The sequence below is a fragment of the Scyliorhinus canicula genome, chromosome 10 (assembly GCF_902713615.1).
Source record: "Scyliorhinus canicula chromosome 10, sScyCan1.1, whole genome shotgun sequence".
Taxonomy (NCBI): domain Eukaryota; kingdom Metazoa; phylum Chordata; class Chondrichthyes; order Carcharhiniformes; family Scyliorhinidae; genus Scyliorhinus; species Scyliorhinus canicula.
This window is the reverse complement of record NC_052155.1, coordinates 155468240-155493887: the sequence shown is the minus strand read 5'-3', so window position 1 is coordinate 155493887 and position 25648 is coordinate 155468240. Positions and strand designations below refer to the sequence as shown.

The 25648-nt window shown below is 45.7% G+C and overlaps 1 protein-coding gene across 23 annotated transcripts in view; it reads right to left on the bottom strand.

Annotated features, from left to right (window-relative positions):
* Nucleotides 1-1716: 1716 nt before the first annotated feature.
* Nucleotides 1717-25648, bottom strand: part of amph (amphiphysin) — a 354942-nt gene continuing 331010 nt past the window's right edge. For all 23 annotated transcript variants that reach the window (XM_038809956.1, XM_038809944.1, XM_038809948.1 and 20 more), the window contains 6 exons: nucleotides 24867-24926; nucleotides 18821-18880; nucleotides 12961-13026; nucleotides 9889-10176; nucleotides 6965-7066; nucleotides 1717-2831 (listed from right to left, as the gene is read on the bottom strand). In XM_038809956.1, coding sequence (XP_038665884.1) covers nucleotides 2724-2831; nucleotides 6965-7066; nucleotides 9889-10176; nucleotides 12961-13026; nucleotides 18821-18880; nucleotides 24867-24926 — 684 coding nt within the window. In that variant the 3' untranslated portion in view covers nucleotides 1717-2723. The remainder of the gene's footprint in view (nucleotides 2832-6964; nucleotides 7067-9888; nucleotides 10177-12960; nucleotides 13027-18820; nucleotides 18881-24866; nucleotides 24927-25648) is intronic.

Sequence of the window (25648 nt, the reverse complement as noted above, 5' to 3'; positions counted from 1 at the left end):
AATTAGCCCGCTGTGCCAGCTCATTTACCGGGAATACCTCACTTTTCCCTACATTCAGCTTGTACCCCAAGAATCCTCCCCACCCGGCCCATAATCCTTCCCATACTCTCCAGCGGATCCGAAACATACAGCTAGAGGTCATCGGCATAGAGCAACACCCAATGCTCCCTCTGTCCCCATATAATTTAGATTAGGGTATATTAAAGACGGTGGAAATACTCACCAGTTCTGCTGCTCCTTGAGAGAAAAGGAAACTGAATTCCGAGTCATCAAACTCCGATTTATCACACTCTACTGCAGTGCAAGCAACACTTTAAAGATGTCTACTTTTATACTCAAGTGAAACTAGCCTCTGGAAACCTGTTTAAGCCAGTTATCGATTTAACTAGTTACAGAATCTGTATCAGCCTTGTTTATAATAATAATCTTTATTAGTGTCACAAGTAAGCTGACGTTAGCACTGCAATGAAGTTACTGTGAAAAGCTCTGAGTCGCCACACTCCGGCACCTGTTCGGGTGCACTGGGGAGAATTCAGAATGTCCAATTCGCCGAACAAACACGTCTTTTGGTACTCGAGGGAGGAAACCAGAGCCACCCGGAGGAAACACACGCAGACACGGGGAGAACGTGTAGACTCTGCACAGACAGTGACTCAATCTGGGAATCGAACCCAGGACCCTGGCGTTGTGAAGCAACAGTGTTTTAAAGCTAAAACTAAAACTTACCTTCTTCCAACCTAAAGAACAATTTTTAGTTAACTGCTAAATTAAGGAAAGACTAGACTTCAGATAGAAATTAACCCTTAATTTAATTCTTAAATTCCCTCAGTCACATTCTACCGCAGTCCAAGCAGCACTTTAAGAATACCCACTTTTAGGGATATTTCTGTTAGGCCAGGGAATGAATGGTTATCGGGGGTAGATGGAAATGTAGAACTTGAATCAGAAACCGGTCAGCCATGATGTTGTTGAATGGCGGAGCAGGCTTGAGTGGTCTTATGGCCTACCTCTACTCTATTCCGCATGCTCGTATGTTTTAACTTCTCATGCCAACTTCAAGTATTTGTGTAGGCACGACCCACCCAAGTTTCTCTGTTGCTGCAGGTCCTTACTAATTGTACCATTTAGTGGTTCACATTTTTCCTACCAAAATCTTTCACGTTTGAAAGCCTGTATGCACAGCATCATTTGCACTACTCTCATCAGTCCTCTCCGGAACTTCATCAAAATTCTATCGTAAAATGGTAACTGGAGCTCTGTGTCATAGGACCTAGTTTTATATATTAAAATTCTGCCTGAAACCAATTGCCTTAGCAACGTAGGCTCCAGTAAAAGTGGTAACAGGAGTTGGCTGAACCCATTACTTGTAGCCTCGTTAATATTGACTGTCGTTGGTCATATTTAGATCAATGTGAGAGAGTGACTCACTAAATTAGTTTAAACCTAGCAGAAAAATTATACACCTGGATTTTGCCAATCTTCAAGGTCCACCTTCACCCACTGGGTATTAGGCATCATGTGGGTGTGCGAAAACTTAGTGGGTGGGTGGGTGGGGGGGGGGGGGGGGGGGGGGGGTGGATTCCCCAGATGGTTTTGATGCTCCAGCCAGTTGCTGCTTAACATTTAGGTGGTACAGATGAAAATGTATCCCAGTGCTGTGTAAGCTTGGCTGTGTGGCATTAAAACTCTTAAATAACAGGAGACAGGGGGCAGCACTGTATTACTTTTCCTTTATTCCGGCACGAGCAGTGAAATAAATAACAATGATCACAGAACCACACATTGATACAGTTACGACGCCTATTATTAATGTTGAATTTATTTTGGTGCATGTTTCACTTAATTGGAATAAAACATGCCAAACTGTTGCTGCAAGGATAAATAGAGGCCATGGTTTTAGATAACTTATATACCGTTTTATTTCTCCTGTAAATGACCTGCAGATTCCTGTGTTGATTATATAGAACAAAGTGGAAAAGCACCATCCGGCCAGTAGGTGGAGGAGTCTTGTCCCTTGAACATCATTCTGGATTCATAATCTTTGTGCACAATACATTACAAACACGGCTTTTCAGATTTGTTTTGGCAATAAAGCAACAAGATTTGTTCAAAAACAGAGCCAACAGGAAGTGCTGGAGGTAGAAGCATGACATATATGGTGAGGAAATACATAAAGTAGGGTCACTTACACTGCATTACTGAAAAGACAGCTCTTCAGCTATTGAGGTGTATGTATGAAAACAATTTGCAGTAAACATATTAAAGATTAATAAGTATACAGATTATTTGACTACTTGACAAACTACTGAACTGTGATGCATTGCAACCTATATAGTGCATGGAACAAAACATAAATTTGTCATCGGGAGGATTACACTAGTATTATACTGATATTAAGGGGTTCATTCAAGAATCAACATTAACTCCAGGAGAACACAAATAAACATGGAGTCGCACTTTGTAAGCAAATACATATTCATTTCCATAGTTGGTTTGAAATATATCGAGGTCAATGCCATGCTTCCTGTGTTTTCAGCTAATATACATCTCCACTCTTCATTTTGTTCATTAGATGCTTTTAACCTTGCGGGTTAGCTTTTCAACTCTGATATTTACCCTTTGAAGATTCTAAGGACACAATCGTGCTGTGGGAGACAATGTGGTTTGCAGAGTAAAGTCCTGCTTTTCTGATAACGTCCTCACAGACAGACACCGGCTGAAGCCTACTCCAGTTGCTGAGTGAAATTCTTGGGAAACAAACCTTTAGAGGTGTTGGCAGGGCCGTACTGTAACCAATCCGACTCCCGTACACCTGTGAGCCAGCCAGCATCCTGTAAGGGCAAAGAACGCATTCATCTATCTTCATAGGTCAATGTTAAAAAAAAATGTCACGGTACTATTCAAAGAGGATCAAGGTAACTATCCTCCACCACCAACCCCATGTCCCGATCAATATTTCTCCCTCACGTACCATCGCTTAAAACAGATCCTCCAGTGATGTATTCGTTCTTGTTTGTTTTAGCTTGATGGGTGGTAAATCTGGTGCCACAATTCACAGCGATTACCAGCAACCTACTACCAAAAGGGACAATTTTGCATTTTTGCCTTCTCAGTTAAGAACAGAGGTTCTGGAATGTGTATGGCAGGAAGCACAGTGAGGAAAATCACTGGCATACAATCTGTGACATTTACCATATGCTCACTCACCACTGGGAGTGTGGAAGGCGAGACTGCAAAAAAAACACATTTCACTGAGCATTTAATAACTGAAAACAGAGGCTTTCACCTTGTCAATCTGAAGAGAGAAACAGAAAATTTATACTGCATCATGTCTTTGCCAGTTGAAAAAGGTCTATGAAATCTAATCCCTTGGTCTGTAGCCCTTTAGGCTATGGCACTTCAAGTGCACATCTAATTATTTTTTAAATGCAATGAGGCCTTTTGTCTCCCATTCAGGGAGCTGAGATCCCCACTACCCTCGGGGTGAAAAAAATTCAATTTTCCTGCTAATCCTTCTATCAGTTACTTTAAATCCATGCCCCCTTGGTTATTGACCGCTCTGCTAATGGACATGGGTTCTTTAACTCTATCTAGGCTCCTCAATTTTATAGAACTCAATTAAATCAGAGGTGGGTTTTTTACGCAAAGAGTGGTGAGGCCGTGGAATGCCCTACCTGCAACAGTAGTGAACTCGCCAACATTGAGGGCATTTAAAAATTTATTGGATAAGCATATGGATGATAAGGGCATAGTGTAGGTTAGATGGCCTTTAGATTTTTTTCCATGTCGGTGCAACATCGAGGGCCGAAGGGCCTGTACTGCGCTGTATCGTTCTATGTTCTATGTTCTAAATCCCACCCCAGCCTCCTCATTTCATGAAATCTCGAGCCTATCCAATCTTTATAGCAGTTTACCCCTCCCTGGTGTCATGTATTTAAATCTCATCTGTACCCTCTCTACCACAATTGCATTTTGCCTGTAAAGTGGCGATCAGAACAGTATAAAGTACTCTAGCTGTGGCATAACTCGTGTTTTATACAGTTCTAATGTAACCTTCCTGCTCTTATAATCCCTGCTCCGGTTAATAAAGGGAAGTACCACTTTATCTACTTGTCCTGTTACCTAGGAGTTAGTGGACACGTAATCCATTCCTCTACACTCCACAGTATTATTTATTAATACAGCCAAGGTTAGGCTGACGAACCTCTTTTTGAACAACAGTACACCATTCGCCGTTCTGCAGTCTTCTAGCACCACACTTAAAGCTGGAGAATTGTGGCAGAGGATGCTCAGGGCCTGTTAGTTCCTCCCTTGATTCCCTTAGCAGCCTCGACCCACCGATTTATCCGCTTTCAAAGATGCTAAGCCTTTTTCCTCTCTATGTTCAGACCATCTGATGTTTCACATGCCTCCTTTTCAACAACAGTGCCTGCATTGTCCCCTTCTTTCGCGAAGACAGATGCAAATTATTTATTAAGAACTAAATCAGTGTTTTCCACCTCCACAAACAGGTTAACTTTATGATCTCTAATTGCCCCTATTCTTTCCTTAGTTATCCTTTTGCTCTTTGTAGTTATAAAATATTTTGGGGGGCAGCACGGTGGCGCAGTGAGTTAGCCCTGCTGCCTCACGGCGCTGAGGTCCAAGGTTCCATCCCGGCTCTGGGTCACTGTCTGTGTGGAGTTTGCACATTCTCCCCGTGTTTGCGTGGGTTTCGCCCCTACAACCCAAAGATGTGCAGGGTAGGTAGATTGGCCTCGCTAAATTGCCCCTTAATTGGAAAAAATGAATTGGGTACTCTAAATTTATCACAAAAAAAATATTTTGGGGTTTTCCTTGAATTTACACGCCAATATCTTTTTTCAAGATCTCTTTTTACTTTCCTGATTTCCTTTTCAACTCCAGCCCAGCACTTTGTAAAGTCTCATGGACTTTCGGCTGTAATGAGCTTTTGGTATCTTCCAAAAGCTTTCCTTTTTTATTTTAACCCACTCTTTATGTTCTTTGACATCCAGGGTTGTCTAGTTTTGGAAGTACCATCCCATTTCTATGTGGGAACATACTGGGGTAAATCTTCTGGTCCCGCCTGCCACAGGAATCATCGTGGGCGGAAAGGACAATTTCACGGACTGTTGAAAGACCATTGACTTCAGGTGGGAATTTCCAGTCCCAGAGCGGTGCACGACGGAAAATTCCGGGCTTTAGTTCTGATTCCTCTCTAATTTCTCCCCGACTGCCTCCCACTCCTCTGACACTGATTTACCTTCAAGTAGCTGTTTCCAGTTCACTTCTGCCAAATCACATCTCAGCTTCGTAAAATTGTCTTTTTCTCCAAATTAAAACTTTTACTCTTGGTTTACCCTTGTCCTTTTTTTAATAACTACTCTAAATTCAGTTGGATTATGATCACTACGACCAAAAATGCTCTCCCGCTGATAACTCTTCTACATGCCCATTTCCTAAGAGTAAGTTCAAAACTGCCCTCTTGTTGTGGGGTTGGCTATATATTGGTCAAAAATGTTTTCCTGAAGATATCTGAAGAATTATCCATCTTTTACACTCATTTTATCTTAGTCAGTGATAGTGCAATTAAAATCTACTAATACTGGTGCTAATACTGCCCTATTGTTTCTGAATTTCTCAGCAATTTGCCTACACATTTGCTCATCTCTCTCAATCTGGCTGTTTGGGAATGTTTGGGATGTTCCCAGCCCCTTGTTTATTCCTCGGTTGAACTCCTACAGCCTCATTGGATGAATCCTTCCTCACAGCTGTGATCTGGGATTCACTCAGACCCAGGTTCAGGTTGAAAGGAAGAGTTCCAGCACATTTCTGACAGAAAACTTGGACAGAATTTGTTCTGTAGTTATACTAAAATGCACTAGGGTCGCCAGACACAAAGTAAGCACAAGTTAGTTCCATCCGTGAAATCTAAAATGAAAATTCAAGGTGTCAATCAGTCCCTGTAATGTCCTAACAAACCACTCCTTGAACTCATTAACTGAGCTACAATCTGGATGCTCAGTGCTAGCGCTTAAGGAGCTCTGGCATTGTATTTATTTCTATTCTGCAGTTCAACATTTGGAGATAAATTGTTTGGATTAAAAGCCGCAGGAAAGTACAAATCAGATTTTTGCAAACAACAGCTGATCCTGATCTTGTGACTATCGCTCTTTAATGTGGACGTTAATGTTTTGTCTGGCCTCGGTTGGTTGCATTATTGCCTTTGTTCAGGAAGATTGTGGGTTAAAATCCCACTCCAGATAAATGTAAACTTATGCTTCAATGAAGTATTGAGGGGGGTCATCATTTTGGATTATGACCAACTATCTTTTATTAGCTGGAGGTAAAATACACCATTTGAAGAAGAGCAGGCAGCTCTCCCAGTTTCCTGGCCAACATTTCTCCCTCAGTCCACACCATCTCGTAGTCATTCATCTTTTGTGGTGTTTGTGGAATCTTATGGATAAATGGGTGAACAACAGTGAACACACTTCAAAAGTAAACAATTAGATATAAAGCCCTTATGGATGCTGCGGTGTGTAAAGACATAATATAATTACAAATGTTTTTTCTTATTGGAGGCAAATCCCCCTTGGAAAGCACATGGCAACTACATTATTTTTTTAAAAATCAACTACTCCCACAAAATGGTGAAACATTTTGTTTCCCTTCAGAATATTATTGCAATGAACCTTCGGAAGCTTAATGATTCGAGCCAATTGACCCCTTTCTTCCTGCACATGCACAAGACTGAGGAAATAGTAATAATATTTCATTGTGGGCAACATTTCCAATGAGACCATCGAGTGGATCCTTATGTTTATTAACTTTGAGTTTGTTTCAGATTTTCGAGTTGCTGGGTCTCAGTGTGGTTTGAAAACAGTGAAAAATTTGAACCTTTTAGAGTACTTTTCCATTGGAATTTAGTAGCTCAGTCCCTCTGTAAGTGGTTTCAGCTTACCTGGTCTTCGATTTTCTCAGATGGAATCACTAACACAATGTCTCCACGCTCTAAGTTAAGCTCATCTGCATTAGCAGCTTCAAAGTCATGGAGTGCTTTAACCTGTTGGAACATTCAACCATAAATTGTCTGCTTTCGTTGATATGGGATCCACCACATCAAGGCGCACTTTTGTACATCATATTAACAGCTACAGACTGGATTCCTACACCAACTTTCAACCTGTAGTGTTCTGAAAATCCAGGGTATGCACCTCTGGTATTTACAGAGAAAGGAAGAACTAGTTAATTGTCAGCTTTGAATCAGTGGTAACATGCCTCTGAGTCCATAGGTTGTGGCATCAAGTCTCACTCCCCATCACATAATCTAGGCTGAAAGTTCACTGCAGTTCTGAGGGAATACTGACTGGTCAGAGGTGCCTTTTCTTTTGATGAGATGCTCCATCTGCCCTCCTAGGTATATAAAAACGACTGCATGGCACTTTGAGGAAAAAGAGGGCGGCTTCTCCCAGGGCCCAGGGGTATATTTATCCCTCAAACATCATCACTTAAAACACTATTGGGTCATTGGTCGAAATCTTCCATCCTCGTTTGCGGTTGGGAGTTTCTGGTGCCACCGAAAGCTGGTTCACCAAATTTCCGTTCTCGCTCGCAACGTGTCCCGCCATGAGGACACAGGAGAATCCCGCCATTATCTCATTGCTGTGCACAAATGAGCTTTGCACTTGCCTACGTTATAACTGTGGAGACACTTCAAATGTATTTCTTTGGCTGTAAAGCCCTTTGGGGAGGTGGGGGGGAGGGGGGGGGGGGGGGGGGTGGTTGTGTCCTAAAGTCATGAAAGCCACCATATTAACATACTTTACTTCTAACTCAAATATTTACCCTTTCACCTGGGGGGCGGGGGGCGGTAATTACTCCTATTTGAACAACTGATAACTTGTCTGAAAGGAACAGAATTTTGGAACTTTGGGGGGAGATACGAACTAAATATTTGCCGATAAAATATATGCACTATGGGTAAGAAAATACTACTCACGGATGCCCTGTTTTGGCAAAACCTAGCGACACATGAACTGTCTGTGTGTGCAAGGACTAATTTTGTAATTTCACTGTACAGCAGGAAGTCTTATTTGAAGGGACAGTAGGTCAGGCATGTTGATCCAAGACAGGTTGAGCTGTGATAAACAGCTCTGACGTTACGGACGTTTGGCCTTTGTGACTCTGGGCTAACTGGATTGGGGGTGGGGGAGGGAGGCGGTGCACGATATGGGGAGGGGGTAGAGTTGTGGTGGTGGGGGGGGGGGGGGGGGGGGGGGGGTTAGGCAGTGAAGTGAGATGTCATCCAGGGACCTGCCCAGGAAGTTTGCTGACAACACAAAAGAAGGTTTGTTTCTGAAAAAGGCCAAGAAGACACTAAGTAGAGGTTTTTCAAATTCAGATTTTAATTGTGTGACATTTCCTCTGCTTGGGGAGTCAGTGATGTGAAGTCATCAAGTAAAATTTTTAATTCTCACCAAGAGAGAGATGGCAAATTTCTCCACGCAGAAGATTTTATTTTAAAGGGGCTGGTTTAGCACAGGGCTAAAGAGCTGGCTTTGAAAGCAGACCAAGGCAGGCCAGCAGCACGGTTCAATTCCCGTAGCAGCCTCCACGAACAGGCGCCGGAATGTGGCGACTAGGGGCTTTTCACAGTAACTTAATTTGAAGCCTACTTGTGACAATAAGTGATTTTCATTTCATTAATTTTCATTATTTTACAGAGGGGCGGATGAGACATCTTTAGAGTGCTTGAACTGTTTGGAACAGTGGCAGATATTGGGCTTTGAGGAGTGAATAGAGCAGTGGGATTATCTTTGGATTGGCCTAGGAAAGAATTGGCACAAACACAAGCATGTCCTTTCGTACTGTACATTCATGTGTATGTGTGTGTGTGTGGACCTCTGTTGAAGAAAGACTGTGGCTTACAGTTTCTGCCACCCCTGTTAAACTATCTGTGCTCACTCACTCACATATTCCAAATTCCAATCTGTGGAAGATTTGAAGCTTGATTGGCACCTCGGGAACTGCGTTCTAGACTGAAATGCAGGAGCGGGCAGAAAAGTAGCAATGCTTGGGAAGGAGTTATCAGCTGTAGCTGTAAACTATTACAGTAGAATAACAAATCATATTTCTAGCTGTTCACTACTGAGTGATATTTTTGAAAAACCTGTACACACACATAATGTAGGCTGATTAAGGCATGGAGCGGAATTTTGCCTTTTTTTTGGGGCACAGTGCCACATCAGGCAGGAAAAGTGTAGGGTCGCCCGTCGACTGTGCTGCCGGTCTTTCCCGCTGTATTTTTAAACACTTGGTCAAAAAAACTAATTGCAAGCCCATCCCGCCAGCAACTAGGGTTTTTCAAAGGTCAGGTGGCATTTTTAAAGCGTGCCCCGATTTAAGAAATAAAATTGGACCCCCCCCACCCCCAACCATTGACCGCCCCCTCCCACAGTGCCCGGACACACAGAGGGTAGTGCCCCAGTATGACCCTCTTCTGACCCAGAGGTTGTACTCCCTGTGTACCCTCAGGGAATTCTCCTAGCCAGGTGCATGTTGTGGGGGATCTGTCATGATTCATGTCAGCGTGCTCTCACAACGAATGAATGGACGATTTAATGTCGGGGACTGTCGGGCGTAAATTCCTGATATGCATATTTATATAGACGGGTATAAATATTCCGACTTTTAAAGTTGAGATTCCCATCATGTCATGGAGGGGTGGGGACAATCAATCGGGGAACTCCTGCCGGCACAAAATCCATTTTGAGATCCCCGCTCAATTCTCTTGCCCTCTCTGCCATTCCTGCCTCCCGAAAATGGGAGCGGAACCACACCTTCCCCTCCCATAGATTCTTGTTTGTTTCACAGAAGACACCTCACCTTATACATGAATCCTGGAGGCAAGCTCTGTGAGAAAGAGACTTCATCCTCGGGTGCACTCTGTTGCTGAGGGGGACTGGCACTTTCTGCACTGGCATCTTGCCCAGTGCTGGCTGAGTTCATTTCTTCCGTTTGTTCTGGTGTACTGACTGTTGCGGATGTCTTCTCGTCAGTGACTGGCATCTGATCCACTTCTTGCGCATCCTGAGCTTCATCCTCTTCAGGGCCTTGATCATCTTCCTCCTCATTGTTTGATGCAGGCTGAACGATTACTGAAGGAACTGAAACCTTTCCAAAAGGCACACAAATCAAATTTAAAACACCTCTCATGTACATAAGTCTCTCAAGGTTATGTGCTACCGTATTCCAATTATCTCAAGCAAATCAAACTGGGCTTTTGAGAATTTGTGTGACCTGGCATCAATTTGTGCAATATTTGCTTCTGGTGCACAGTCTGCACCACATGAAATATTGGGATGGGAAACAGCTCCCAGTAAGGAAGGCTCGAAAAAAAACGGCCCTTTAATGTTGATGTTTAGATAGACTGCCTGGGTACATAATTAATTCATATGGATTCACCTCTGCATATTGCCAAAAAAAAGTCACAGGGTGCATTTTCCCCATTTTTGCACCAAGTGCTGACTGAGGGAGAAAACCAGTGTGCAGCTTGCCGGCTGCACAGCTGGCATTTCTCGCCAGATAATCCAGCACTTGGTGCAAAATATCTGCAGGCATGGCCACACCGTCACGCTGGCGGGGCGTGCTGAAGAAAGCCAGCAACGCTGAGAATCTCCATTAAAAAACAAAGAATCCACCCCTCCCCCAACATACACAGAGACCCTCCAACGAACACAGGGAAGCTGCCCTATGGATAAGGGTAGCCCGCCCTCCAATGGAGCTCCCCAGAGGCCCCCCCCCCCTTCTTGGCAATGCCCCCTTGCACCTTGGCACCCCCCTTGACCCCCTGGCAATAAATGCCAGCTTTGCTTGTAAAATCAATATACCAACAATACATTTTTAAAACACTTTTGTCAGCTTGATAAATTTGGTTGTAACCTTAGCTTGTGAATTTAAGCCACTCTACCACTTGAGAGAAGGCTGGCAAATTGGTGCAGCGGGGGATTGGCGGGCCTACAATGTCATCGGCTTGCATCAGACGCAGCCGTCACTGCAAGCACGAGTGCACAGCTTCCATAACTATTCTCAGCTTAAACTCAATAATATTCTGAGTTTATTTTATTATTTTAAAAAATTTTAGAGTACCCAATTCACTTTTTCCAATGAAGGGGCAATTTAACCTGGCCAATCCACCCAGCCTGCACATCTTTGGGTTGTGGGGGCGAAACCCACGCAACCACGTGGAGAATGTGCACAAACTCCACACGGACAGTGACCCAGAGCCGGGATTGAACCTGGGACTTCGGCGCCGTTAGACTTCTGAGTTTATGACTATCTTGGGTTCAAGGTACTCCAGAGAATTGTGGACATAACTTAGGCCAACACATCAAGGCTTCACTGAGCGAATACATTGTCGGAGGTACCATCGTTCTGGTGAGATAGTCTCAGTTGGAAGTTTCCATTGGAAGATTCAAAAAATATTAAAGGGCCGCTGGTCAATGCATCCAACCAACATTTATCCCACAACTAAAAGGGAGGGGGGGGGGGGGGGGTCTATTGCGTGAAGGGGGGAGGTGGCTGTAGGGTTATTCAGAAATAGGCTGAATCTATGTGGATTTGGCCTTGCACACAGCTTCGCGTCCCACACATAATATTTCCAGTGCAAATGGCCCCAGCTCCAAAGAAATGATGAAGGGCGTGATCCACCGGCCACGCTGTACCAGAAAAGCAGCTCGCGCGCGGTGCAGTATGGCCGGTGAAAGCCGGGAGACCCCGCTCCCGGTATCTACCCTGCTCGCAATGCCTCGCGAGATTCAACGCAGTCTCGCAAGACATTGCAAGGGGAATGGTTTGAATTACGTTTAAGTAAATCTGCATGTTAGAGCGAGGCAGTATGGCTTACCGCACTGTGCAGATTCCCGAGGTATCTGGGGCTTTGGGATTCAATCCCTTCGCCTTAGAGGAGCACCATTTGGGGACCAGACAGAATGGCATTAGTGGGGATTGCTAAGGGGATCGGAGACACCCCGCTGCATGGTCTTTGGGCAGGGTGATGCCCTGGCACTGCTGGTGCCACCTGGGCATCCTGGCTGTGCCACCTGCATGCCAGCCTGGAACTCGAACTGCCAGGGTACCAGGGATTCTTTTCGGGGCCACGGAAATTTAAAAGTGGCATCCCGATCTCTCTCCGGCGAGCAAAACTCCCCATTGTAAAAAACGTGGCTATGTGCGGCCTTGGGTGTGCATTTCTTGTTCAGGCCCCTTATTCAAAGCAAGTCCTGTTGGGCGGCACGGTAGCATGGTGGCTAGCACAGTTGCTTCACAACTCCAAGGTCCCAGGTTCAATTCCTGGCTTGGGTCACTGTCTGTGCGGAGTCTGCACGTTCTCCCCGTGTCCACCGGGTGCTCCGGTTTCCTCCCACAGTCCAAAGATGTGTAGGTTATGTGGATGGGCCATGATAAATTGCCCTTAGTGTCCAAAAAGGTGAGTTGGGGTTACGGGGGTAGGGTGGAGGCGTGAGCTTAAGTAGGGTGCTCCTTCTAAGAGCCGGTGCAGACTCGATGGGCAGAATGGCCTCCTTCTGCACTGTAAATTCTATGATTCTATGACGAGCCATGTGTTTCTCGGGATCTTTGTTCCCTTTTGGGAAGATTGCGCCCTAAGTGTGAGAAGATTGCGAAGGAAATCGCGCCGGCTATTCACATCGATTTTGCCACCTGAGATTGACATTTGGTTATTTTTTGGGAGTATTTCCCCCAAAGAATAGCAGTGTAGGATCACTGGAATTGAAAGTAATATAACTTTTTAAAATCCTAATTGGACTATAATCTTGTAAAAGGAGCAGTAATAAGTTGGACCTTTTATCCTTGCTTTCCACTGCATGCTTGCACATAGAAAGCTGAATATGGCTAGTTTATTGGATATACTGGGGGAGTCAGGTTTAGGCTATGTACCTGAGAAGCCTCCAAGTCTTCAGAAATTGGCTTGACTTGTTCGGTCTCTGCATCAGGTGTCACATTCTGTAAATTAAAAATCGGAACAGATTTGAAAACAGCTCTTTGTGACACTTGCACTTTTCTACATGTTAGTCTGCATCATTGTGCTACTCTCTGGTTGGATACTATTCTTACAGCAAGTTATTGTACCAGCTGGATGACAATGTCTTGGCATTTCACTGTTGAAGAATTTTATTTAACTTTCTACTGAGTCTATTGTTCTCCACTCCACTATGTTCTTCAAATGTACTGGAGCACGGTAGTTATGTTGAAGTGCACGGAAGGCTGCGGAAGTGGAAGTAATGGGTTTTAGGTTGTTCGATGCGATGAGGAATAATGTTTAAATTAAAGGCAAAATTGTTTGAATACCACACCAAATAAACTCACAAAGCTTATGGTGCAAGTCCGTATCTGTGGCATCGCAGGCACAATAATATTGAAATAGAGACAACTTAGTCCTTTACCTCTTCCTAATTTATTGGTCAAAGTCAATCAACCAAGCCATTAATCAGAAATTGAAGAATGTTCCTCCATAGAACATATTGTGATATCTGTTAAAAGCCAGTGAATAAGAGAACAAACCAAAGTGATTGAAACCATTTAGATTAAATACCATTTTTAATGTCGCCCCAGTAACATGCCCCGTTGTATAAGACAAGTAGGTAAGAAGTTGCATTGAACATATTACTTATGTTTGGTTCCATTTTATATTTATATAGCTTAGAAACCTAAGATTGAAAGTTGTTTTTATATTCCCACCAAAGTTATTATGGCAGTCGATAAAGGCAGATGGCGTGTGTTTACATTTAGATTTGCCTCTTCAACCCTATCTGGAGACCCTGGGCTGGATTCTCCGCACCCCGATGCCAAAATCGCCGGCGATAATCCATTTCTCCGCATGGAATCGGGATCGGCTCCGGTTCCCCGATTATCCGGGCCCCGAAAAGCGGCGTACTCAGGCCATTGCTGGAGGCCCACCCCGCCATTCTCCGTCCCCGACCGGCCGAAGTCCTGACAGCGTGGATCTAACATGGTCCTGCAGCTCAGGATACTAGATGGCAGCTGCAGACTCAGTCCGCGGCTGTCCTAGTCGGGGGTGTGCCGCTCGGAGGGCAAGTGGGTGGGGCTTAGACAGGACAGGGCAATTTCTGGTCGGGCATGCGGCCAATCGGGAGCACTATGTTTAAGATCCAGCTTCGCGGTCTGAGTCCGCCATGGATCATGGCACGGCCACAGGAGGCCGCCGCCGTGCGCATGCGCAGCCTCTGACTCGGAGGGCCACATATTCCTCTGCAGGGCGAGGAATATGTGGCCCTTTCATGCCAGTTTTTCTGGCGTGAAATTCCACAGTTTTTACGATGGCGTGGGAACATAGTCCCAAAAATAGAGAATCCAGCCCCCTATTCTTCAGCCTTTCTAATACAAAGATTAATCCAAAGATCAACACTTTGTGAGCAACTTTGGGAGAGCAAAGACCTTGGATATTTTGATATGGAATATTACTGGGAAAGGGTAGAAAGAGCAATTGACTGCCAGGTGAAGGATTAGCACAGCTAGCAGCAGTGAAATGGGCTAAAACGATAATCACAGGTTAAGACAACTGGAGAGAATTGAAATATAATAGGTGTTCCACTGCTTGTGTAGTCTCAGTGAGAAGTCTTACAACACCAGGTTAAAGTCCAACATGTTTGTTTCGAATCACTAGCTTGCGGAGCACTGCTCCTTCTTCAGATGAATCTCAGGCCTCGGCTGTGGCTAACATTTGTCCATTAATAAATCTTCAAATTTTTATCTACATATTGAAATGAAAATGAAAATCGCTTATTGTCACGAGTAGGCTTCAATGAAGTTACTGTGAAAAGCCCCTAGTCGCCACATTCCGGCGCCTGTCCGGGGAGGCTGGTACGGGAATCGAACCGTGCTGCTGGCCTGCTTGGTCTGCTTTAAAAGCCAGCGGTTTAGCCTGGTGAGCTAAACCAGCCCCTATTGAATTCAACGTTGGTGTACAGGCACAGGTTTTTAGCCTTTTGCCTCATATAAGTACAAAATTGACATTCCTAATGCTATGACCACATTTATAGTGCTGGGTCACTGTCTGTGCGGAGTCTGCACATTCTCTCCGTGTCTGTGTGGGTTTCCTCCGGGTGCTCCGGTTTCCTCCCACAGTCCAAAGGTTAGGTGGACTGGCCATGCTAAATTGCCCTCAGTGTCCAAAAAAAAGTTAGATGGGGTTATTGGGTTAAGGGGATTGGGTTGAAGTGAGGGCTTAAGTGGATCGGTGCAGACTCGATAGGCCGAATGACCTTCTTCTGCATTGTGTGTTCTATGTTCATTATGAGCCAGTAAGAAAGGTAAGAAATAGATTTGCACTGAAAAAAGACTTAGATACGTGTCACAATACGTAGAATAGCGTGGAGGATTCATTTATGAAACACATTCAAGATAGTTTCCGAGATCAGTGTGTCAAAGAAACAATTAGGGAACAGGCTATTTGATATTTAATATTGTGCAATGAAGCAAGTTCAATTAATAACCCTGTTGTAAAGGAACCTCTGGGAAGAGTGAGCATAATATTGTATTTTGAATTTGAGAGTTAAGTTCATAATAAGAGTCTTAAAGCTGAACACAGCAAACTATGTAGTCATGAAGGGTAAGTTGACTAAGATAGATTGGGAAATTAGATTAAAAGATATGTCGTCACATAAGCAAAGAAAATACGTAAATAATTAATAACTTTAACTAAATACACATTTCCTTAGGAATGAAAACTCCAATGGAAAAGTGTCCAACTGTAACTGACAAACAAAAGTAGGCCTGAGGATTTGGAAAATGTTAGAATTCAGCAAAGAATGACTAAGAAAAACATAGAATATGAGAAGAAACTAGTAAGTGACAAAAAAAAGATTGTAAAAGCGTCTATCGGTACATACAGAGAAATAGATTAATGAGAGTAAAGACTGATTCCTTAGAGGCAGCGAAGGAAGAAATTATAGGCACGATATAACAGACAAAGAGTCCCATTTGGGCGGGTATAGCGGGGTCTTTCTCAGTGGCGGCTATCAAACAGGACCCTGTTTCTTTCTAGCCTCGTTTGGGAACGCCACACCAAGGCCGCACTTACCTCACCCTCTGTACTAACGTGCTGAGCTAATAGATCGCAATCTCTCGCAAGATCTCATTAGAGCCCAAGAGGCGTTCTGTGCATCGTAAATCTCACAAGAGGCCTCTCACGAGATTTAATGCTCTCATTGCGTCACCAAGTAGGCACAACGAGGCTATTCGATCACGCCCAATAATGGGGAATAGGGAGAATAATTAAACGAATATGTTGTATCAGTCTTCACGGTAGAAGATAGAAGAAGCATTCTGGAAATAGAGGGGAACCACCAAGAGTCTAATGCAAATGTGGCACTTAAAGTAATTGGTATTAATAAAGAAATATTATTGCAGAAATTAATAGGCCTAGAAACCAACAAATCCCTTGGACCCGAGGGCCATACCCTAGGGTTTTAAGAGTTTGTTACAAAGTTAGTGGATGCCTTGGTTTTGATTTTCCAGAATTTGCTCAATTCTAAAATGGTCATCATGAACAGGACGGGAACAAACATAATCCTGCTATTCAAGAAATGAAGGGGAGAGAAAACAGGGAAATCAGTTAGGCTGACAGCAGTGGTAGAGAAAATGCTAAAAACTAGTATTAGGGATGTGGCAACAGGCCACCTAAAAATCATAATATGTTTTGACAGAGTCAACATGAATTTATGAAAGGAGAATCATGTTTGTTCGAACATTTTTGCGGTTGAACCTGGCTGGGTAGATAAAAAGGAAACAGTGGATGTTGTCTATTTGGATTTTCAAAATAAATGTTCGATCAGGTGCCACACAAGAGGTTACTACTCAAATTAATGTTCATGGGTTTGGGGTAATGTATTAGCAGAGGTTGAGAATTGGTTAAGGCACAGAAAACGGAGTGAGGGTAAAGGGTCATTTTCAGTATGGCAGGCTGTAACTCAGGAGTGCTACAAGGATCAGTGCCCAGGCTTCAACTTTTTACAATCTGTATTAATGACTGAGGTGAGGGAAGCGAGTGTCGGGCAAAGCATTATATTGGGAGAGATGCCTCACTCAACCTTTCATTGAGGGAAGATGGGCTGCAGATAGGGGTTAGGAGATCATTATTTAATTTGTCAGTATATCATCAACTCAGGATCAAAGCTATTGAAAAGAATATATTTCCTTAGATGTGATATTAGGATGAACATTAATTGAAAAAAAGGATGCGATTATTTATGAAACATTAAATTGCTAAAGAAGCTGGAGCTTCCTCAATCTGACTGACACCGGTTCCACTTCAATCTTGCCAGTGGCAATTTACACCAAAATTTCCTCAGAATCTCATCAACAAATGTCCAAGCTAAGCAAAAGGATACAACGAGCCAAAATCATTGCAAAACATGTTGAAGAAAATGCAATTGTGGGAGCTTCTCTCTTTTAAACATAACAGGTTCTGATTCCATAAAAAAAAAACATTCCAAGATATAGGAGATGCGGTGCAGGTCTTAGTGAGGAGTAATGAAAAAAATCATTATAAAACACCAGAAAGAGTTGACTATGAGATCTAGTCTTGCTTAAAGATTTGGGTGTAGATATACGTCCACTCAGAACAGACCTGAATGCTGGAAACCAGTATTCTCTGACCACTTAAACCAGGGTGTTGGGGGCCTGGGTTGGGGGGAGGTGTCCAGCTGGAGTTTAAAGCCACAAAATGAGCTAAGTGGGATTTCAGTGGCCTCAGGAATGATCGTAACGTAAAATTGTTCTTCTTATACCACAGCTGCGCTGGTGGGGTTTTCTTTTGTAAAGCACACACTTATATTGCACCTCCAGCATGGAGGTTCACCTACTGGGAGCCTGCATCAGGAATTTTGGACCGGTCAGAATTTCCATTCCGGAAGCCCATTTCTGGAATTCAGCAGTCCCGTACAATTTTCTATCTTGGAATCGGGGATCACGGGGGCGATTCTCCAAAATGGAGCACAAGTGTTCGTGCCGTCGTAAACGTCGTCGTTGGAGCGGTTCACGCCGCTCCAGCCTCCCTTCCCAGCGCCAAATGGGCGCCGTGCCAACCTGCGCATGCGTGGGGGACTTCTTCAGCGCGCCGGCCTCGACTCAACATGGCGTCGGTGTTCAGGGGCCGGCTGCGCAGGAAAGTAGGCCCAGGGGGGGGAGGCCGGCCCGCTGATCGGTGGGCCCCGATCGTGGGCCAGACCCATCAGAGGCCCCTCCCGGGAATGGAGCTCCCCCCCCCCCCCCCCCCCCACCACCCACAGGCCGCCATCCCCCGACCGTTCGCGCAGAATTCCCGACGGCAGCGACCAGGGGTGAACGGCGGCGGCGGGACTCCGTCGTATCCACACGGCCGCTCGGCCCATTCGGGCTGGAGAATCGGCGGCGCCGCCGATTCCAGCGGCCCGCGACCGGTGATGCACCAAACGCTCCGGCGTCGGGGTGTCATGGCACGGTTACGCCGATTCTCCGGCCCGGCGCAGGGCTCGGAGAATCGCCCCCCACAGATTTTATAAAAAGAGCACTCATTTTGGAATGGCAAAGTAGAGGTTGCACTAGGCAAGCCCATGGTGCAATCTCTGCTGCCCCGGCAATATAGTCAGCTGCATTATTGCAGGGCACACTGTTTCCAGGTGGAAAGCTCTGCTTCAGGATGAAGTAGGATGAATGAGAGCTGATGGCAAATATTTAACTGTAATGAACAGATGATACAATTTGAATTTAACCCAGCCCTTAAGCAAGATTGACCTACCTCAGTGCTCTCAGTCTCAGCGCTGACGGCTGGCTCCTGTACCTCAGGCTCCTTAACATCCTGGATGGGGAATAAGAGAGGGAATTTATTTAAATTGAACAGTGAATGCTGCAGAACAGAAACACTCTATTCAGCTCATCAAGTCTGCACTGGTGGGTTTCTTGACAAATCTAATTCCACCCTACTGCTTCTCACCATATTGTTCCCCTTTTCCGCACCATCGATTTGATTTCCCTGTGTAAAAGTAATTTGCGGGCTCTGCTTCAGCAATAGTTTGTAGTAGAGGATTGACCATTCAAACCATCTTTTCCATGAAATAAGTTTTACTTATCTCGCTTTAATTTATTTTGTGATTAGAGATGGGCAGCACGGTAGCACAGTGGTTAGCACTATTGCTTCACAGCTCCAGGGTCCTGGGCTCGATTCCCGCTTGGGTCACTGTGCGGAGTCTGCATGTTCTCCCTGTGTTTGCGTGGGTTTCCTCCGGGTGCTCCGGTGCCCTCCCACAAGTCCCAAAAGACGCATTTGTTAGGAGAATTGGACATTCTGAATTCTCCCTCTGTATACCCGCACAGGCACTGGAGTATGGTAACTATGGGATTTTCACAGTAACTTCATTGCAGTGTTAATGTAAGCCTACTTGTGACAATAACCAAGATTATTATTTTCATAAGATCTTCTTAAATCTGCACTTGCTCATTACCATCTTCGGGATTATCAGCTCTTTGTTTGCTCACAGCCCTTCAAAATAGTTTGCTTTTGCAAGTTACGCAAGTTACAAAAATTACATAATTAATTATTTCAAACAGCTGTAGTTTGCTTTTAACTCCAGCAGTGTAAAATAACAAATTGTGTCATTTGAAATGATTACACATTTCAAGAGATAATTAAAAAACAGGTTGATTAAAGAATGAGCTGGAGACAATCTGCCCTTCTCAGTAACTTGAGCCAGTGCTCATAAATGTCCTCTGCAAAGTTTTAGAGGTTTAGCACCAGGTGAAATGTATACCAAATGCACAATAATCACCCAATAAATTAACCATGTCTCTTCCTGCTTAATGTATAGTTTAAATATCCACTCCCACCACCAATGATGTACTGCCATGCAATGTGTCCTATCAACAGGATGCAGTGTAGCAATTCATCAAGATTCTTTGGCTGCACCAAAGCTGCATCTCCACCACTTAGAAGGGAAAAGGTAGCCGGTGTACAGAAGCAACACTATCTCGAGGTGACATATATCATTATTTCTTGATTGTCGCTAGGTCAAAAGTCTGAACATCCATACCCTGAGGATGTATGTGAAAAAAAGCTCCCCAGTCAAAGCAGGAAGAAACATATTTTACATTGTTTGTTCTGATATCACTCTAGACCTTGAACCTCACAGTGGGATTTGAGATTTTAAGTTGCCATTAAAATAGGCAATACAGTAGCAATCGGATGAGGTAGTAATCAAACTGCACAGAGCCTGATAAGATCACACCCTGAATACTGCAATCAGTTTTTGACCCTGTGACAGTGAAGGAACAGTGATATGGGGCGTGATTCTCCAGAAAGATTTCTAAGTGTGGTAGCGAGCGGGAACTGCTGCGAGCTCCAGCGAGACCGGCAATGCAACGTTAATTGGTCCATTTAACGAGATGCCACGAGCTTCTCGCCGCAAATTAAGGTACACCAGCCGATTCAGTGGGACCGCGCCCGCCAGCCCTCCGCTAACAAGATCGAGCAGCACGTAAGCAGCAGTTGCTCAGCCAACCCCAGTCAGCTCGCAATTATGGCACCGAGGATACCGGCCTCAAGATTCGGCGATGTGGACCGGTGGAGGCTCCTAGACACAATGGAGGCCAGGAGAGATGGCCTGTTCCCCCGTGGGTCCCGGAGGGTGAGGAATGAGGTGGCAGCGGCTGCAAGTGCTGGCAGTGTGACCAGGAGGACTGGCCTCCAGTGCCGTATAACGGTCAATGGCCTACACCGGACAGCACAAATGAACAGACACCAAAGCCCACCCCCACCCCTAACCCCCCCCCCCCCTTCCCCTCCCCGCTGCCCCCAGAGAGACCTTTCTGCCCCCCCCCCAGCGCGACCAGGCCCAACCCCAACCTTCTCTGTGGCCCCCAACACTCCCTTCACCCTCTCTCTCTTCAGTCCCCCCCCCCAACCCTTGCTTCACACCACCCCCCACCACTGTGGTTTCCATGGAGTCATGTTTTGCTAGCGCTACGTGATGCCATACTCGGACAAATGCTGCCCTCCTGCCAGGTGCAGTTATTTCACCTCATCTCTGGAGTTCAGCTCTTTTGTCCATGTTTACGTTAAGATTGTAATAAGGTCAGAAGTTAAGAGGCCCTGGCGGAACACAAACTGAGTGTCCATGAGCATTTTTATTGCTGACTAAGTGCCGCTTGATAGCACTATTGATGATCTATCACCTGGCTGATGATCAAGAGTATACAGGTGGTGGTAATTGGCTGGGTTGGCTTTGTCCCACTTTTTGTCGATAGAATACACCTGGGCAATTTTCCACATTTCCAGTAGATGCCAATGTTGTCATTTTACAGGAACAGCTTGGCTAGGGGTGTGGCAATTTCTGGAGCACAAGTCTTATCCATCGGGCTTTGTTCTCGTGCCTTCAGGCATTTCTTGATCTCACGTGGAGTGAATGGAATTGGCTGAAGACTGACATCTGTGATGCTGGTGATCTCAGGAGGATGATGAGATGGATCATCCGCTCAGCACTTCTCGTTGACTATGGCTGCAAATACTTCAACCTTGGGCGGGTTTCTCCGATCCTCCGTGCCGGAATCGCGCCTGGCGCGGTGCGGAGAATAGCCGTTCACGCCGGAAATCCGGCGAGATGGTGCTTCCGCTATTCTCCGCGGACCTACCAGTCACGTACGTGGTCAACGCGGCGCCGGTCGGGGGCCGTTGAAAGCGGTTTGCGGCGATGCTCTGCGCTCGACGGACCGAGTGCCCGCTGAGTTCCGCCGAGTCCCGCCAGCATGGTTCACAGGTGGTCCCACCCGGCGGGACCGCGGCGTTCTGGCTGCGGGGGCTGTCCTGGTGGAGGAGTGGGGGGGTCCGACTCCAGGGGTGGGGCCTCCACGGTCACCAGGCCCGTGATCGGGGGCTACTGATCGGCGGGCGCACTCATTCTGGGGAGGGTCTATGTTCCTCCGCACCGGGCCCCTGTAGGGCTCCGGCATGTTGCGCGGGGGCCAGCACGGAGATGGCCGTCGCGTGCATGCGCGGACCCGCCCCCCATTGCGCACATGCGCAAACCCGCGCCGGCCGTGCAGGGCCGCCTTTTGGCACCGGAGCAGCACGCAGCTCCCCGGCGCCATGCCCGTCCCCTGAGCAGCTGTGAAATTCTGGGCCAGGAGGCTCATCGATGCTGGCATACACCACTCCGGTGTTTACACCGGCGTCAATACTTGGCCGGGATTTCGGAGAATCCCAAGACCTTATACTTTGCGCTAACATGCTGGGCTTCCCCATCATTGAAGATGGAATATTTGTAGAGCCTCCTCCTCCTATAGTTGTTTAATTGTCCACCACCATTCAATACCTGATGTGACAGGGCTGCAGTGCTTACATCTGATCTGTTAGTTGCAGAATTGCTTTGCTCTGTCCACTGCATGCAGTTTCTGCTATTCACCGATACAGTAGTCCTGTGTTGTAGCTTCACCAAGTTGAAACCTCATTTTTTAGGTATGTCTGGTGTGTCTCCTAACATTCCCTCCTGCACTCTTCATTGAACCAGGTTGATCTCCAGGTTTGTTGGTAATGGTATAGTGGGCAATATCCCGGGCCAGGAGGTTACAGATTGTGGTTGTATACAATTCTTATGAGCCCCTGTTACCTCCGTGGTGGAGCCCTTTGGGTCTCAGTGCTGATTGTGGGGGTTCTGGAGCCGGTTGTTGGCTGTATCCGCCCGACCTGCCAGAGTGACAGCATAAACCACGGCTACTCCTTTTTTTTTCTTCAAAGAGGCTCAACATCCCAAGAGTGATATTGGGTGGGCTTAACTGGCTGTTTATGCCGGCAGGAAATTCCGGTCCCACACCGGCGCACGGGTTTCCCAGCAACAAGGGGTGCTGTTACTGCGAAATCCCGTTGCCAATGGCGGGACTGGGTCTCCAGCTGGTGGGCCGCCCCACCCCGCCGGAAAACACACAGTCGGGTGATCGGTAAATCCTGCCCATTGGTGAGTTACAAATTCTGGTAGGATTCTGCCCATGGCCACTATTATTGAGACTAGCTTTTAATTCATAGAAGCTGTTCATAGAATTTACAGTGCAGAAGGAGTCCATTCGGCCCATCGAGTCTGCACCGGCCCTTGGAAAGAGCACCCTACTTAAGCCCACACCTCCATCCTATCCCAGTAACCCCACCTAACCATTTTTTGGACACTAAGGGGCAATTTAGCAGCGCCAATCGGCCTAACCTGCACATCTTTGAACTGTGGGAGGAAACTGGGGCATCCGGAGGAAAGACACGGGGAGAATGTACAAACTCCACACAGTCACCCGAGGCCGGAGTTGAACCTGGGACCCTGGAGCTGTGATGCAGCAGTGCTAATCACTGTGCCACCATGAATTCCAGATTCATTAACTGAATTTAAATTTCACCAGCTCCACTAGTGGGATTTGAACCCATGTTCCCAAAGCCTGAGTCTCTCAATCTAGTGGCAGCACCACGACACTACTGCCTCCCATAATAAAGGTGTATGATATTAATATGGATACAAAGAAGTTATCCCAGATTATTACTTCACATTAAATTGTGAGCTGAACCCGACAGGGGAGGTCAGGGGTGTCATCCAGGGTGGTGTTGGGGGGGGGCTATGGGACAACATTCAGGGATTGTTTGGGCGGGGGGGGGGATGGGGCGGGTCAGAAGCCTTGGAGGGAGGTCAGATGCCTTGACGGGACAGTCGGGGTTCCGACCCTTGGAGTGGGGGTGCTGTTGGAGGTCTGGGGTTCAGACACTTCAGGGGAGATTCGGAGTGTAGATCGGAAACCTGGGTGGACAGGAGGCCCGTGGGGTCGTTTAGAGTCTTCAGAAAGGTCAGACAGAGCTGGAGCAGTTGGGTGTCCAATCACGAGACTGTTGCCCAGGCAGGCACCCTGGATCCAGCAGGTAAGTGGAAAGTTACTTACCTCCTGGGTCCGTCGGTTTTCTCCTGGGTTAAGCTGTGGGGTTTCCCCAAGCCTCAGGAAATCTGACTTCCCAAAGTTACATCTTAATTGTTGATTAATAACGAGACTCCTTATAGTATTTAAAATGTCGATATGTCCCTTTGGAGCAGGTTGACTGCCCACCTCCCCATCCTTCCACCATCCAGCTATCGACAGATTGGGGCTGGAATCAAATTTCAACCTCACATTCAACCTGCCTGCTTTTGGGGTTGGGGAGGGGGATAAAATTCCCCCACAGAATCTTACAGCACACAAGGAGACCATCCAGCTCGTCGTAATTGCACAGATGATCTTGTAAAACATTTGCTAAGCGGCCACTCTGTCCTGCTATCATAGGTTGCTATCATTGGCTTGAAGCGGCGGACACAAAGACAGGTTGGTAGTTCAGTTGGGAAAGAATTCATCAAAGAACTCAGTTTGACCAAACTATCAAGTGGTAGTTTTTTACAAAGAAAATCTGATAGAGGCATTCAATCTGCAAAACACTCATTTTTTAAAAATCACATCACAGAACCAGAGTTTGACTTTATTAAATTATTGTGTGGCCGCCACTTTGAGAATGGGTTAAATGTATTCATTAACTGCATCTTTTCTGAAGACATGAATTTGGCACCAGTGCTCAATCAGCAATGCTACAAAGTGAAGGTTGGCATCAAATGCACACAATTATTAAATACATGGCAGGAATATCAGTCTTTTTCATAATATGCAGATGCATCTCTGACGTACATGTAACAGTTCCATTGCGGAAGGCTAATTGTAGGCATGAGATTTAATGATGGATATTTAACTATCATGAACAGATGATCGACTTTTTTTGCCCAGTCATTGAGGCACCATTGACATACCTCAGTGCTGCCAGACTCAGCACTTACAGCTGGTTCCTGTACTTCAGGCTCCTTGCTCTCCTTGATGGGAGGAAAAAAAGGGAATTATTTCATCCAAATCTATCTCCAATATCTTTTAAATCTTGTTGTGTAAAATATAAGAACATGATGTGATTTGAAATGATCAAAGGGATAGTTCAAACAAGAATGATTTCTCTGATGGGATTCAAGCAATGGATACTTCTTAAAGGCATACCTAAGGAGTCATATATCAGAAACATTTCAATACCGAGGTGGACTACCGAGTTTGCTGAAGAGAGCAGTGGTAGCGAATGCATCTTCTGAAACTGTGCACACTTAGCTGTGCTTTTGGAAAAACAGAAAATGCTGAAAATACCCAGGTCAGGCAGCATCTCTGGGATGAGAAATAGAGTTAATTGCTTTGATTATTGCCATGTTGGGCTGACTTGGGAGCCCTTTAAAACAGTGGGATCTCCATGCCCATTTCTGGCAATTTTCACTGGTATGGGATAAGGGTGTGGCCAGCCAGGCTGAACACAGCTCCCTTGCCCGTGTTGACTCCAGTGTGGGGTGGGCAATTCAAATTCCCCCTCAGTTTTGGTGGAGCCAAGTCCTTTCTTAAGCAGATGTGGTTTGTCACCACTCAGAGGAGTCATGAGCCATGGGAGAACTGATATTATCAACTAAAAACATTTTTAAAAAATTCAACATTCCAGTCAGAATACATTGACCCACTTACCTTATCATACAGCTGTGCATCAATCACAGCTATTCATATTATC